Here is a 17,572-nt window from a genome sequence, read left to right as displayed (position 1 = left end):
CAGAAAACTCCCACCCTGCTCTCCTTCCAAGAAGGAATTGACCTTGGACATGGAAGATAGCACTATCGCTTAGGAGATGCTGTGGTTATCGGAAAAATGGGGCCATCTGTTTGTTTGGTGCTTTATGGTGAGAAGACGCTTCATACTGTAGGTGGAGTGTGGACTTCACCACAAGGCATCATCCTGGCATCCTTAGCATTTTCTAAAAATGTTATTTGATAGAAAATACTGCAGCCACAAAGCTCACCGAAGGTTAAACAACTCTGTGTTTTAGAGACAGAGCAGATTTCAAACTGTCCGCTAGGCCTAAAGAGAAAGTGACGACGCGATCAAATCCAGACCTGATGAGGTTTGACAAGTGTGCAAATAAAGAAAAGCTGACTGAGCTCTGTGAAGCTTTGATGCAAAATGTTTATTTCCTGAATCTTTCTCAGGAATACACAACTACAAGCGAGCGCAGACACAAACTTCCTCCTGCCGTGCTAACAGGATCACAGAGATGTTAGTCTAGCAAAAACAAACTTTCAGTAGTACAATGAGATTAGAGTCAGGTCCATCCAGCCTGCGTGATAAAACTTCAGAGATTGTATCTGCATGTAAGAGCGTCGGAGGACTGAAGGAGCAGCAAATGGCCCGAACAATATCAGCTGACAATCATCCTCAATTATCCCCACAACTGCGTTACATCTCAAACATCAGATTTCCCGCCAAGTTTGATTTGTCAGGCTGCAACGGAGCCTCAGTCATGTAAATGCAACACGGTGGGGGGAGGTTGAGTGGATAGTAGTGAATAGTGTCAGGGACCATGCAAATCACCTGCAAAAGGAAACGTTGTAAATCACAGTGAGATGTGCACAGAGCGGCAACAAGCAGCAATAACACACAGCACATGTACTATTCAAATGCGGATATCATTATTGTGCAAGCGATAAAGCATCAACAGCAGAGTGACTGCCAGATGAGCACGCTGCATTATGTGACATTCAACAGTTCATTCTCACACTCAATAACTGGAATAATACGGGACACAAACAAACGTGGTGTTTACCAGACTTTTAAGACACAGATATGTAATAACGTAAACATATCTGAGAGCTGTTATTCAAACAGGTGTATTTCCTCTGCACATAAATTATCAGGAGGGCTAATAGGAATCCTTAAACGCCGTAAATGCTCCATCAGCTGGGGCAAATGTGACAGTTGACACTAAGAGCGGCTTTGAATGAGAGAATGAAAGCAGGGATCGACCTCTCCCTCTCATTTTCCTGCCTCATATCTGGTGCCTCCAATCTTTTCTGCTGAGTGCAGCGCGGGTCAGGCAGCTCCATTGAAACCAGGGTGTCTGGTTAGTGTTAGAGTTTAACAGGAGATTTCAAATGTCTGATTTCACTCAACAGGCCGGCTGCTACTCTGCGTTTCAGAGCGCCCTGCAGTAATGCTTTACAGATATTCTGGTGGGGCAGCGTGGGGGGGTGACATACGTACAGTACTAATGTGTGATTTAACATTATGACAACTGAAAAAGCAGCACAAACAATGTTTGAACAAATGTTAAAGGGACACTGAAAATGTTCTTTTAGACAATTTTGTGATAAAACAATCATAATGATGAAAATGTCTGAAGCGAGAGCTGCCGTTCAGACTCCCTCTGTGCTGCACTGCAACACATGGATGTTATCAGGAAATCTCAGTTGTTGATAAATTGACAGTGTTTTACTTTTTCCCTGAAAAGGAGAGAGAGGAAAAAAACAGAATAAGCTGCTGATTGAAAAAGAATCTGTGGAGGAGATTCAGATGGAAACAGAAAGTCTCCCCTCCCCACAGAGTAAACGTGTGCTGCCCAACTTGTCTGACACCAAAACACTCATCAATACTAACTCATCTCCTTTTGACGCTCTGATTAAATCCTTCACAGAGAAAATTCAACAGCAAGGCTGCAGAAAACGGCTCGCTTCAAAAGGTAAATTAAGAGAGGAGAAAAAAAAAAAAAGGTACACGATCCATTAAATATTCCACGCATTCTTATATATTCACGTAATCTTTCACTCTAATTAAAAAATACAGCACATAATGGGTGGCCTTCCCCGTTCTTTTCACGTGACACTGAATTGGCTGTGCTTTTTGAGAAGTGAGGCCAGCGGAGTAATACCGTCAGCGAGCAATCTCATTCACGCTCAGCGCTGCAGACAGCCGGTTCAAACGCTCTTAACAACTCAGAAGAACCCAACTAATGGTTAATACTCCTGTGGCTCTGCAGCTTTTTCAACATTCAAGTCATTTGTTTTTGTGCAAAAAAAAAAAAAAAAAAAAAAGAACATGAAACAAACATGTCAAACTGCAGTGCAGTTATGTTCAAAAGGTCTGCAGGTTTATAAATGGTCTGGTTCTGGTCCGACTCACCTGTGGGACTCTCCTCCTCCTGGCTGGGAGAAGCTCCGAGCGGGAAACTGACGGGACGAGAGCTGGTGACGGAGCTGGACGGTCGGGAGCTGGCACAGTTCTGTCAGAGAGGAGAAACGGTTACAGGTCATCTCATCACAAAACAATCACAAAACTTTAGATTCTCCCGTTCACACAAATCAGGAATTAGTTCAGTTTCTGATCTGAACAACTCCAGGTTTGATTTCACATGTGGGGGTTATTTCTACCTGACCTCTGGGTTAACAGAATTTATTTCTTGTTTGGAAAAACATCAGAACTCTTTAGAATTAAAAGACTCATTTGTTGGATCTTATTTGAAAAATCCAGCACATTTTCTATTCTAACTGACTAATAATAATAATGCTGTGATTGATTGTATAGTTTTGTATGTTTCACAAACTGATATAATTAAGAATAACTCAGTTTACTTTGTATGTGTAATAAATTCATCCCACAGCTTTGTGAGTTCTTAAAAAAAGAAAAACAGGTGAGGATCCATTTTGTGGACCTTCCTGTTGCACTTTGCACATTTTCTAGGCGGCAGAAAATAAATCCAACATCCTCACACACATTTCATTACAAAATGGTCGCAGCAGTTAAAGGATGTTAACCTTTTTTCACACATGATCCTCCAGTCAGACAACAATAACTGTAATCTCTGAAAACCCATTTGTTTTCACAGCCAGCGCTCAGACTGGAGTAAGCTTGGGGGGGCAGTGTCTGTCTTTGTGCTCCAGCATCGCTGTGCAGGCAACACACACACACACACACACGTCATCATTATCATCAGTCACCGTTTGTACAGTTTTATCAAACAAATGCACCAATACGAATGTTTTTGTGGACGTCTGACTCCGACCAGCTCCAAACTTCCCCCCCAAAAAAAAAAAAAAAAAAAAAAAAACTAATCCACTTCCAATTCATATCTATATTTCAGTGATGTCAGGGGCAGGGAGTCTTCACGGGGCTGTTTTTTATTTGGCTCTTGTAACTGACAGCTTTATTTCACAAAGCAATCTGGCAGTGTGTGTACAAGAGGGGGGTCAGGGAGGGTCAGGAGGCGCTGGGTATCAAACAGGCTCCACTGGTCATGGCGGCTGTGTGTGTGTGTGTGTGTGTGTGTGAGAGAGACGCCGCCACCCCCGGGGATAAAGGAGCGGAGTGTGTGACCCAGCCCATGTAGAGGGCTACTGCAGGGAAGAGGCCTAAAGAGGTCGACGGAGGTGTGGAATTAAAGAGCGAGTGTGTGATTAGGTTTGGTGGAATTTATGTGAGAGGTCACAGAGGTCAGAGGTTCAGAACCAGAGCCAGCCACGATACAGAGTTTAATTGTTTCTGCTATATTTAAATCATTTTCAATTTTTATACAATAGATTTCATCTGATGTGACGGGTTCTATGTTTAACTTCACTGGAGATCAATTATTGGGCGTCTTTGACCTGAGAAAGACTTTGGTTGTTTACTCTTCAGTCTGATGTTGTATGAAATATTTTCTTTATATTTTTAAATATATTTACTCATCATTGTAATGCACAAAGTTGCCTTAAAAAAAAAAAAAATTGCTAGCACTGATCGTGATAATGGAATAAAAGAGACAATGAAAGTTTTAAAAGGAGGCTCAGCTCGACTGAAGTGGTCCGGGTTTGAATCCGACCGGCCCTTTGTGCAGGTCCTCCTCTCACTGTGGATGAAATTTTAAAAATAAAAAAGGTATTTTTTTTATTTGAATGAATACTTAAACGCAGGTTGAACTCCCCCTTCTGGGTTAACCCTTGAATTCTTTCAAATAATACAACATATAAACCCCTCCATCTCAGACAAGTACCATTTGTCTTCAAATGACGCCTCATGCTGTATAACATGGCAGACGCCTCTTTATCCCTCACCTCGCAAGGCGCGATACCAATCCTATGTTTTACAACAAGGGGATATATAGGGGCATGTGCGGTCATCTAGAGCCAAATGTCTCCTATCTAACCAAAGGACAGCTGGATACAGTATTTCAAGCAGGATTTATGGCACCAAATAGCATTAGCTAAAAACCGTCAGGCAGCGGTGATGGCTAAAAAACGCATTCTGGTGGCGGAACCCGGCGAGATTGGAAAATTTGCTGCCATGAGTTGGAAGAGGAAGCAGTAAAAATGACGGTAAATGTGGGGGCCTCACTGATAACATGAGCAGCCAATATATCAGACCGCACCTGGTGGCAAGGGACAACCCACCCCACACACACACACACACTCCCAAACAGCCACCACCACACACACAAACACACAGACGCACACATGCTTTAATTTATCTTATTTATTTCATTTCCTCCGTCCTTACTGTCAGAAATGGTTTCATGTGCTCTACGAAGACCTGAACTGTGTGAGCATTAGGACTTTCGGGGGGGGGGGGGGGGGGGGGGGGGGACATAAAGTGCAACACAGTAGAGTGGAGTTAATGTGAACGCTGTGTTTGTGTTTGTGGTAGTGGAATGATGAGATTGTTTGTTGGGGAAGCAGGTCTGTAATTGCCGTGTGTGTGTGTGTGTGTGATCATCTACTTCTGAAGTCTTTTGCATCCCCAGACAAACAAACACACAAACACGCACACACATACACACACACTCACACATGCATCTGCAGCATCGTAGTGTTGCAGCCAAACAGCAGCGTCCAACGAGGTATAAATATCGTCCTGACACTTTAATGTCAGGGGACGGCCTGTCCTGGATTAGAAACTTGTAACCCACCGTGGAGCTTGACATTGCTGGGATGAAGGTGCTGCATTGGGCAGAGTGAAGAAGAGGAGGGGCTGTGTGTGTGTGTGTGTGTGTGTGTGTGTGTGTTGGGGGGGCGGCTATTACGAAGGGTCTGCATTTGATGTATAAGGGCATCTAACATGGACTGTCGACTAGAGAGGTTACCAGATGTATAATGGTTCTTAGTGGGAGGCTTTCATTGGTGTTGCTGGAGTAGTGATTTTTTTTTCTTCCCCCATGAGAAGCAAAAGCTGTAAGGAAAATTGAGTCTGTTGCACACACACACACAGACACACACATATATACACTCTCAGACACTTATTCGGAGGAAAAATAGAGGATTACATACTGAAAAATTAAGTGCTTTCCTCCTCTCCTTGATCCTGTTGACTGTGCTCCGAACCTGAAAGAAGGAGAGAGAGGACAGCAAAGAAAGAGATGAGTGTGTGTGACAGAGCTCTCAGCAAAACACACTCACAATGAATCAAAACAAAAAAATCTTTCACAGTAAAACGCCTGCAAGCGTCTGCAGAGCAGAAACGGGGAAGGCAGGAAAAAGGGGTGTGGACAGGAAATAACAAATCTGGAGCGTTAGCTTGCAGATAGCGACGGGCAGCGGTTGGGAATGTGTGTGTGTGTGTGTGTGTGTGTGTGTTCCAGTATGTCCCAGTAGCTAATGGGACTTGAAAGTGACACATAGAGCTGGCAAACTAAGGAGACGACTTCAAGCTATCATCTGTCAACACGGAGCGCCGGGACCAACAAATGGAGCTATTGGAGGAGAAGGGACCGCCCTAGCAGAACAGATTACATTTTTACACTCTGGATGAAACAGCGAAGTGCACACCTTCATTTAACACACACAATGCAATGGACAGGAGTTACCGACTTTACAGGGAAAACGTAGACACACACAACCTCAGCACGTACTGACGTTCTCACTCACTCATATATATTCCTTCAAAACTAAAATCAAACTCATAAACATAATCTACATAATCTAACCTACAATTACATTTTATCTATTATTTTAATGATCGACTTTGTAATTTAACCCATCCAAGAATTTATCAGAGTTTAATCAGGAACAAACACATTTAGTGTAAATATTTTGACAACAATCACACAAAACACACGCTTCAGTCTGCTGAATGTAATTAATCTCTTCTATATGCCCAAAATAAAGATAAAAAGGTAGAACTATTTTATTATTGGAAGAACATTATATATGTATATATAATTTAGTACAATCAAATAATTATAAAAATGACTAGAAACACAACCTATGGTGGAAAATAATATTCAACATGGAAAATTTACTCAACATAAAATAATACTAGACCTATAAATAAATGTGTGTCCCTGCTGAATTAAATAACAGGATTTGTCATTTTGATGATTTCTATTTTTCACCCATACAGGGCGGATATTTGTATTATTGCATCTTCATGGCATATGAACATGAAAATTATTTAAACCAGAGGCGCTTTGGTTTTAAACAGGACAGCAGAATAATCTGTTGAATTAAAAAGATAGATAACAAAAACAAACAGCGGAAATGACTCAGTGTGACTTTAGTTCAGTCAGTTAGGCTGAAGTCTTGCATGAAAAGCCTCCACTTATGAGCAGCGTGTGTGTGTGTGTGTGTGTGTCTGTGTGTGTCTGTGCACTTTGTCAGCTCTCACTGGGCACTCATCACAGCAGCCCGGCCCACCACGTTAGTGAATATGCATTATGGCTTATGGCTTCATTAAGTCACGGCGTGTTATAAATTATGACACCACACTGAGCGCACACACACAAACACACACAGACACACACAGACGGTGTTTTGCATACATCCCAGCGTTGAAGGGCCACATAATGAAGAGAGCTGCAGCGCTGTGACGGAGCAGATTCATGTTTGTGTTTCTGACAGCATCTGCAGCAGATGTTGGAGCGGCTGCGTTGTTTAATGGAGGGATTTCACCGATATCAAACGCAGCCTGCGTGCCGAGGCAATTACATGACACAACTTAATTAATCATTTGACAATGAGGGGAAGGGCATTGTTTTACATGATCGTTATGTGTTTAAGAGGTTTTGCGCACACTCAAGGTTTCTCCACGATGCAAAACGCGGATCGTCACGTAAACAGCGCCAAGCGATTACCATATGAAAGCAGCGCGCCCGACAACACCTGCCGACATCCTTGGAGCTGATGGAAATAAAAGGTCATCAAAGCGTGGGATTACAAGGTGACCACCAAGGAAAAGCTAATTGCAATGAATAATGGAGAGCTATTGTCAGGTAATTAGCAATTAAAACGCGGCATTTTGAGCCCAATTGCGGCACACACAGTCTGCCTTCTTCGCCATATTTGTAATTACTGCGCCTGGAAAGCAGCCTCATGAGTGGAGCGTTTCTCACTTTGAAGCAAAAACTAACTCCACACCTTTCTTTAGCATATCAAAGTAAAACACTCTCACCAGGATGGTTAAAGGCTCATTTGTTCCACCAGGTCAACAACCACACACAACTTTAGTCGCAAAGTTTCACTCAGCAGCTTCGAGCTCTGATACTTTTGCAGGCCTGCCAACATTCACGCAAAGTAGGAACGATTTCATCCACCAGGTCTGTCCAATGGTGTCTTTGTGCTGCAGACATAAACGTTCATCCGCACCGGAGAGAGAAAGTTGAGACTCTCTTTGTCATTCAAAGTATCAGAAATAAATATTTCTTATTTGATTGTTCTCATTCAGAACTTTTTTTCTGTTGGAGCAAATTTCTTTTTCTGTCTTTCTTTTTTTGCTTTCCAGAAGAATGAAAGTTGAACCTGACAGGAGCCTTTGCCACAACCTGGAGAATAAATGAGTTGGAAACACAAAAGCCATGAAGAGGTGATGTGAGCACAGAGGAGGAGAGAAATGTGTGGAAGTGAATAATGGAACAGAAACATTATTATAATTATTTTTAAAGAAATGTTAACAAAGACGAAAAACCAGAACACAGACAAGAGCTGCACACAAACTGGGAGAAACCCGGGGTCAAGGACAACACAGGAGTCTGAAAAAAACAAAAAAAAAAAGCAACTTAAGCAGAAAAGCAGAGTTGATTTATTTCAGCCGGCTCTACAGAGCTGGTGTCTGTGAGCCGGGCGCTCTGCAGAAGATGGTGGCGATGAGAGGAAGCTAAAATAAGGACGTCTGATCCGAATCACTGAGCTATGAGAGATAAACTTCACACAGCTCACACAAAGAAGTCTGTTAGAGCAACTTTTCTTTCTGTTTTTATCTAAACGCACAAACCTCCACATACACGTTTTATTCAGAGACGACTTTACACCAAGTGTGTTTTCAGAGGTTGTTCTCAACTCGAAGGGAGTTCTGTCCAAAGTTTGGAACGAAGAGCGGGAAACACCTCAGAATGAGTCCACGAATTCAGAGAGCGCTGCTGAATTTTAAGGCAACATGGATGCATCATCTCTTATTCACAAAGTTAACCTATTTACATCCACTAAGAGCCGCATCTGACCAAGAAGGATCTTCATGACTGAAGTCTCATCCATTACAACGAATCTCTCCACCGCTGCTGCCGCCCTACACAGCCGCGGCGTATCTAAATGGTAATAACGCAGCGTCTCAGTACGATATTTCCTCACTTCTTCGTTGCATATTGTTTTTCTTATTTTGGTCCTACTATGGAGGGTGGAGGGGGGGCCGCCAAGCCCCGGCCAGCGGCTTTGTCAGGATGCTAAATGGAGGGCCGTGAGTTTAAAAACTTAAAGAGGCAGTGAAATATTAGCCATTGTGGGTGAGGAATGAGTGGCTGAGAACGGCGGCGTGTCAGTGTTTAATGGTCGGACTCGGATGCATATAAGTTAGTCCAAGCATGAAGGGCAGTGGGATGCTCGCGTGGAAACGATGTCCCCTCCTCTACCTTCCCATCCCTCCTCCCATCTCACACACACACACACACACACACACACACGCACACACACCCCACCCACACAGCTTTTAAGCAGGGAGCCCATCAGAAACTTGTCATTTCTCTCATTCACTCCGACAGCCTTGAGACACAATGCAGACTTACCTCTGTGTTGTACACCCCATATATCAGGAAGATGAACAGGCCCTGCAAAAACAGACAAAGAAAGAGGGAGAGGAGAGAAACCAGGAGGAGGACAAAGTTGTTACAGTTGTTTTCTCTCTTATCCATTTGTGAAGACAAAGAAAATATATATATATTTTTTTTTTCCAAAAAAAGCACCAGATACTTTGATTCCTTCTGATAAATATCTCTCTAGCTATCCAGAGCTGAAGTGAGACGGTAGTTAAATCTAACGAGAGAAGAAGCTGGACATGAAAGAGCAAAACTTCTCCAAACTGGGCCACCTCCACAAGACTCAGCTCGCATTTGTTTCGTCTACAATGCCGGCGCTCCTCATCCTAGCCCCCACGGAGCCATCAAAGGCTCCAGCCCAAGGTCCCACACAGCTTTATCGAAATAAAAAAATCTCAAGTGTTCATTCTGCGCTGCGAGACTCGGGAACGCACACATGTATGACAGAACAGCGAAAAATGGGTGTAAACAGATGCACAAAAGTCCGCTAATTTGTGGGCATTATGTATGTAAAGTACGAGGACACAAAGACAGTACGAGCACAAGTGCATGTTAACAGACACACACAAACACACAAAGAGAGCAACTCCGACCAGACGAGCCTATCAAGAAAAATCATTGGAGGAGAGCAGAGAAAGAGACACAGGGAGCATAATGGAAAACTGACACATAAAAGAAGATATTTCATGTTCAATAAACTCCACGGCTAGTACCCTGGGCCCAAGAATGCCATGCCCTTGGATGCATAAAGGAAGCATTTTTAGTCAACAGAAAAACAGTTATTTGTCATTTCATTCCGCTGTGGCAGCCATTGAACCTGCAAGCTGTGCATTCGCCTTCAGGCCATATGTAATCCCGCCGCCTGAATGGAACCGAGCCGAGACACAAAAGGCTGGAAAAATCCTACAACTGTCAGCTCTGATAGATGCAGCAGATTCTCTGATAAGGCAGTGAAGCTCACACTGAAGAGGGAGAACTTTTAAATGTTCACCTCTTCAGACCGGCGGTTAAGGGCCACGTCCTGAGGACGGACAGCCACGACCTGGTCAGCGCATCAATCAACTCCAGTTTGGAGCGTCCAATTTCTGCCAGTGGGAGATCTTGATGCATCACCATTGACAACATGATTTGGGGGCCCATTGAAAAGTGACAGCCCGACGACGGGGCCCACGCCGGCGACCTCTAGCCCGAGCTACTGCCAATTCACCTCCCGGCGGCCGCCCCGCCATCCTCCAAGGACCGAACTGCCCCGTCTGTCGGGCTGTCAGCTGACACCTTCAGACATCCATCCTCTTTACGGCGACACACCGAAGACAACGCGGGATCTGATGCTCAGATCTGATCTTTGAGTCGCATGTTAGATCGACTTCAGCTGAACTCTCGACACCACAACAGTGACAGTGAAGGAGAGATCGTTTAGGTCACAGCTGACAGCATCAATGAGGTGAGAGCGGAAATTTATACTTCAGACAAACCACCATGTTCGTGCTGCACCACATGCAGAAGAACTCACACTTATTATTATTATCTTGGCAGATATTTGGATTGTAGCCTGAATTTTTTATTTTTTTGTGCTGGAAAAATGATAAAATTAATGATAATGACCTGCTTTTGTTTCCCTCCATTAAATGTGCTTTTCTCTCGATCTGAACCAACAACAGAGCTGCTTTGTTGTTGTTCACTAAAATAAAGTCCGACTGTCCCTTACAGGCCGCTGATAAAAGAGGAAAGTAAAGCAAAGTCAGTGCTTTGGAGTCTTAAACCTGCATTTTATCAGACAGCCTTCAGGTGGCATCTCTGGATGTAAAAAGAAGTCAGATTCTATTGAAATCTATGGGAAAATTGTTCACCTTCTGTTACCTCAATAAACGTTTCCTGTTGAGTTGAAGGCGACCTGCTGGTTTGGAAAAAAGAAAATCAAGATGTCCGATGGTCAAATTTTAAACTAAACGCTTCAAAACAACAACTGACAAACCGACGGGTCATCATGGTGGGTTGACACTTTCTGAACAAGTCACGTTCTTTTTAAACAATTGCTGCTAATTACCGATCCATTTACCAGAGATCGTGACACACTGGCTCAGCGGATGCACATAAACACACGTGCTGTGAACAACAACAACAACGGACGGTGGGTATTGTATTGTATTGCATTAGAATTGCAATTTCCAACTTCTTGTTGCAATTTGATTATCATGTTTTTGATCAATCCTCTTATTTGCAATTAATCTTTTGTTGTGTAGTGAACAAAGTGGGGAGAACATACTGTGCACATTAGGAAAAATGATCTATTAAAATATAATTGAGTTAAAAATAAGTGGCTGCAGAACAATAATGATGGATTGTTTAAAATGTTAATTCATTAATATTCCCACTAAAAAACAAACAGAGACGGAAAAATGGGGCGCATTATTTAAATGCATGTGTGCTTTTCTAAACTCCGTCCCGTTTCTTTTGAACTCGGCAGCAAATGGTGTAAATTTATGCAAAGAACGAACACGGTTGCTTTCAAAGTATGACTGTACTGTACATCAAACAAGGGAGCATAAATTAATTAGCATCCAGATAATTAAGGAACAATTGTATGTTTAAAAAGTTAAAGCCAACAAACACTGTTTGACCAAAAACACCATTACCCCAGAGAGACGCGTTATGTTGCAATGCAAGACAGAAAATAACATTTGTTCCCCATTTGTCTCAGAAAAAAACAGAACAGGGATCAATTTATTTACACCAACAGTATCAGTCTGACCGGAATTAGCAGTTTACTTTCTCCATTTCGCCTTCTGGTTGAAATACAAAAAAAAAAAAAAAACCCACACAGACAACACCTGTAAATGTCCTTCCCTTAAAAAGCAGCAGCTGAATTTTTATCAACTCTCCACTTACGTAAAGTCGGACAGAAAAATGAAAACTGCTCTTTTATTTAATGAGGGAGAAGAAAAAGTTTTTCTGCGATATGTTTCTGTTTGTCTGAAATATAAACCCAGTTTCTGGTGCAAAAAAGTAAAAATGTCTAAAGACTATAGAAAGAGCTAATTCCCACAACGAACAACGAAATAATTTCATCATCTCCGCTCATCAAAGGAAACGCTGCAGGTCTGCAGAGATCAGTGTCAGTCCAGGAACACAGGCCTGCAACTCACGGCCATTTTAGAAGTACTAATGAAGCCACTTTACACAGTCTGTAGGCCTGAACACGTCCATCTGTCCACTTTTATCTGCCTTACATTTATTAGACGGAACAAATTTCTCTTTAGAGTTCGTTCAAGTTCCATTATTTCTTGGGATTTACAGTTATTGTTAATGTATGGAGGTGCATTTATATGAACAGATCAACCATCTGTGTTTGAAAGTTTGAAAATAAAAATTAAACAAATAAAAGAAATCTGATTTGTGAATATCCACAGTTAGAACTTTCAAACAGATATTTGGAATCAAAGAAGATTAAAAACCCATTTTCAGAAAGCAAGAAAGTTTTCCACCTAAAGCTTATTGAAAATCTGTAGATGAGAAATTTATGGAAAGACTGATCAGTTGAATAAGACTGAATTATTTATAAGATCTTCTTATAAATGAGAAAACATATTCGAAAAATATTGATATCATAAATAATAAGTGGTGTATTTTCTCAAACAGAGGAGCCTCCATTCTCGGTTTGAAATTCGAACTAAACATTTTTATGGCGAGCGGTTGAAAAAGTCCTCACCCAGACTATGTTACCTGATGAAAAATAGAGATAAATGAGTACGATAGCGTTTCTACTAAATGCAGCTCGACTGTTTATATGATTTGAAGTAAATATATTCAAACAGACCTGGTCTACATCGTCTTGGAGGGGAAATGAATCCAGCCTTTACAAACACTTAATGTCAGTCATTTAGGCAATTCTACCATGACACAACACGCTGCTTAAATGAAGCTCAACCTAAGCAGAGCAATAAGACTGAAAGAGAAGAATTTCCTGCATTGATGTGGCACACAGCACCAGCTGGCTGCTTCGGCGTTTCAGCCTCATTCCACATTTAAATAAAAAAAACATACAGAAAGCTTTCATACATGAGGTATCTCTGCTTTTTGCTTTCTGCCTTCGGCGTAATCGTAAACCACATGTTTCACACAGAACCTCCGGCACTGCCATTGCTCAATGTCAAAAATGTTTTATACTTGTCTAATCCTACATCAAAAATCAAAATAGATATACTTTTCACAAATGACATCTTTCAATTGGGCCGACAGTTTTCTCTTAAGTGGGCGAAAACCGCAACCTCCACATCTCTTCGGAGAACTCCGGGCTTCACTGTCACCTGATGCCAAAAATGAGAGCTATTTGAGCAAGTTGGACCCGACGTCAAATATCCCAGCCCAAATTCAAACACACAGAGACGCTTTTCACAAATAGAGCTATCTGCATCAGCACTTGGCAAAAAAAAGGGGGAGGAAAAACTCTGCCCTCGCACCTGGTAATCATTACGGAAATGAGAGACAGAAGAGGTGAAAACGCTGCGATGGAGGAAAAAGAAAAGAAATTCACACTTCTGCGCTGGGACTTGCTAATGTCTCTGACCCCTCCATGCATAAACAGTTTAATTAACATGTATACATAACTTTCACTTTAACTGCTCATGGCATGTCAAATCAAAGTGTCTGTCAGTGCTGTGAAACAGGGAGTTGATACTTTGCAGGTCCTCAGTTCAGATCCAGCTCTGTGTAGCAGCTCCAGCTGGCCGGAGGAGCTGGCAGGAAGACGTGAAGGCAGACAGGCGGGCAGGTAGACGGGCAGCCGGCCGCTCGACGTGTCAGCTTGATGAGGAAAACACCTCCCAACAAAAACTCCGGAAAACACAGATGAGCTTCGCTCGGGTCGAGCAGGGGGAAGACTCTGCGTTGTCATTCCATCCATCCAAAAACATTCAGGCGACATCGAAGTCGCTGCACTTCCTGAACGTTCACTGAAGTTCTTCAGTAAAAGTCAGCTTGTGCATTCGACCAACAACTAACATGGGGAATGTGTGCTTGGTGCTCTTCTCTCTCTTCCTGCTAAACTGTAAGACAAAAGATAACTAAAAAAACCCAAATACCTTCATTCCTGACGGCTACGACTGACTACATCTGTTTGTTATGTCCATTCGGTGTGATTAAAGCCTTTGTTCAACTCTCTCCAAGATGACGCATCAGAATCTGTGTGTGTCACGCCGGGGTCAAAGCGCTCTTCCTGTTTCCGTCGTAGGGTACCTGATTTGGGAAAGTAGATCAGTCAAGTCTCTGAGAGGAGCTATTACACACACAGAGCTGTCACATTGACGAGGGGACCCCCAAGCCAGCCTTCCTCTGCAGGGGAACAGCCAGAGATAAAAAAAAAAAAGGGTATACACACACACAAACAGGCGCACACTGAGGCCGGCAGCAGTTGTAGTCTTGGTGTGTTATGGCTCAGGAGAGGAGGGAGAGTTATTAGCTTAGCCCTGAACCACCTACTTAATATAGGGGCCGGCGGTGATCGCTAACAGAGCCTGGCAGAGGTGACAGCTTTTGGCCCTGCTTGAGGAAATCCAATTGAAAAGCAGCCAAGAGGAACAACAAGCCCGAAACAGATGTTGCTCGCTACCACCAGCGCAACTTGAGTACACAACCCAGCGGCAACAAACTGCAATGTCAAATCTCACACAGCAGCATTACACACAGCGGGCAGAGTGTGGAGCGCACACATATAAACTCTGGAGACACATGGACCTGCACAAGAACGGCACACGCAGGTGATCGCCGGTAAAGCTTGGTGCCGTTTTCAGCTTTCATAATCGCACTTCTACGGCCAAACGTTTGTTTCTATACGTAACAAATATAACCGGCTCTGAAACCTCCTCGTCCGCAGACAGAAGTCCAATCAGCGCTGTCAGCCTGACCAAGGCTGCATGAAACCGGCCACCAGTGCAGCCAAGAATAGCACGGTATAATTATAAACAACTTACATTAAGATAAAAAAAATGCTGGTTTAACCCGGGACTCGTAAAGCCACAAACACAAACACACACACTGGGCATTTCCTCGCAGTTTGTACATGATTTAAGACTCTTAAACTCCATCAGTCCAAGGTCACAGAGGATTGCTTTGTTGGTTTGTTTTTTGGTTTTTTGTGTTTTTCATGGTGGAGCACAAAATACTCCAGCAGCGAAACCCAAAATGGAATTAGGAGGAGAGAAAAAAAAAAAAAAAAGAAGACCAAAACAAAACCTTTTCACTCCGGGGAACAGACCCCCCCCCCATCTATCCATCCCTCCTCTGTTCTTCTTTAACGTCTCCATGAAAAAACACGCAGCCTTTCGGATCATTACAGCTTTAATATTAATTGAGTTTGGAGAGGCTGACCATGCCTCTGTCATAATAACATTCATTTATTTCTTTTATTATAGCTACTGCAAAAGAGTGGGAGGAGATAGAGATGGGGGGGGGGCAAAATGGGCTAAAATCAATTGTGACATATCTTTATTGCCAGTCGATGACAAATGCCACGACTCTGGCATGGTGTCAGTGTGTGTCATATCGATTTTACATCAGACGGACAAACCTTATTGATGAAGTGCCTAAGTAACAGATGAGCACTCGTTTTTGTTGTTTCAACGTTTAAATAAAGCTGAGAGGGCGGGGGGCCGGAGGGGGCCGGAGGGGGGTGGATCCCTGTTTGTCCACTAATTAATTATTTAGATTTTTTTTTTTTTACACTTTCTCCTTAAAATCAACTCCATTTTGAGGTTTCTGCACAAACTGTGTCCGCCGCAGGACGGACGGACGGGGGCGGGTAACTCCACCCTGAACCTGATCACACTGCACACATGTGGTAATGTAATGGAGGGGTGGTAAAGAGAGCACAAGAGGGAGAGTGAACTGTAAACAAACTTGCTTTTAAACAAGACAATTTAGGGGTTGCGTGTCTTCGGCGCCAAGCAAAACAGACCAACGGAAAACTGATACAAACTTTTAACACATGGGTCAGAGCGGGAGGCTTTGAACTGGGGAGGGGGAGCACGCTGCCAGCACAGAGAGCTGTTTAATTAAAAATACTTACCCCCCCAATCAAACTGTATGTGATCGTGCTGTCAATCTCACCGGGTGTTTTCTAATTGCATAGTTTTCCACTGACAGAGAGGAAAAAATGTTGGAGGAGAGCCGAACCTGGACCGGGACCAGCAGCTGGGGACTGGATCTGGTTTATAGGAACTGTACACACTGACACGTGTGTGAACGCACAACTGTGTCTCAATACACTCTTACACTGATTGTGTTACTGACACTCACAAAGACGTGGTTATAGGTCACGGGTTTCTGCTTGATCAGACTGGTGACTGGACTTTTTAATGGTATGTGTTGAAGTCTATGGAAAAATGTCCCTCCTCCTCCCTGATGAGTTTCTGGTCTCAGTATACAACATGATGTTCATTAGAGGGGAGGGGCCAAGGGCGGGGCTACTGTTTGACTGACAGTCTGTACCACCCAATAAGGCTCCTCCTCAGAGCTGCTAGCTGAGGTCACCTTAAACCCAGCTTAGGGCACATCAGACACCTTATACAGACACACAAAAACACAACACAACGTTCTTCAATATGAATATACACCAATCCAGAAACACTTCAGACGAGAGAAACACACACACACTTCACTGACACTACAAACCTTCTGTTTCTGTTTAAATACCTTTACAGAAACACACACACACACACACACACACACACACAAGGTTATTTACACAAAGCCCTCGTAGACAGACAAATCTGTGGACTTTGTGTGCATTTATGAAAACATAGCAGTATATTTTCCTCCACTTTAATCTCAGCGATACACAAACTGTGAAATCTTCTACGTTTTGTAGCGTCTAAATTGCCATTAATGAGCCAGTTAAGCTCCTTCCAGACAGCCTGTCAGACTGTACATGAACAAACTGGCAAATTTGCTCTTTCAATTAATAAGCAGTTTCCAGAAGATACACAACTCCTGACAACTCTCATTATCTTTGCGCCGCAGCGCAACATGTGAGCGCACCCAGCAGTCAAACACGGCATCAAAACTGTACGAGACAGACGGCTGAGAGGCAGCAAGAGAAACAAATCATACATGTGAGTTTATTAATTTAGTCATCTAAGGGGATCTCTACACTGACGTCCAGCTGGTAGCCACTAACAGCCTGGCAGGAGGCTTTACACACACACAGACACACACACACACGACACCTTCGTGACACGTTCAACTTTTTCACCTCTACTGGGTTTCCTCTGTTCCACAGAAACACCAACTGACGTACAAGTACGCCTT

The 17,572-nt window shown here is 43.0% G+C and overlaps 1 protein-coding gene across 1 annotated transcript in view; it reads right to left on the bottom strand.

Moving 5' to 3' along the window:
* LOC115042024 (adhesion G-protein coupled receptor D2) overlaps positions 1-17,572 on the bottom strand; it is a 66,844-nt gene that overhangs the window by 25,724 nt on the left and 23,548 nt on the right. Inside the window, exons 19-21 of the mRNA XM_029500021.1 lie at positions 9,239-9,280; positions 5,517-5,570; positions 2,401-2,500 (exon numbers count right to left, since the gene is read on the bottom strand). Of these exons, the coding sequence (XP_029355881.1) occupies positions 2,401-2,500; positions 5,517-5,570; positions 9,239-9,280 (196 nt within the window). The remainder of the gene's footprint in view (positions 1-2,400; positions 2,501-5,516; positions 5,571-9,238; positions 9,281-17,572) is intronic.

Source organism: Echeneis naucrates, chromosome 4, assembly GCF_900963305.1.
Source record: "Echeneis naucrates chromosome 4, fEcheNa1.1, whole genome shotgun sequence".
Classification (NCBI taxonomy): domain Eukaryota; kingdom Metazoa; phylum Chordata; class Actinopteri; order Carangiformes; family Echeneidae; genus Echeneis; species Echeneis naucrates.
The sequence above is the reverse complement of the archived record's forward strand: the minus strand, read 5'-3'. Positions and strand labels throughout refer to the sequence as shown.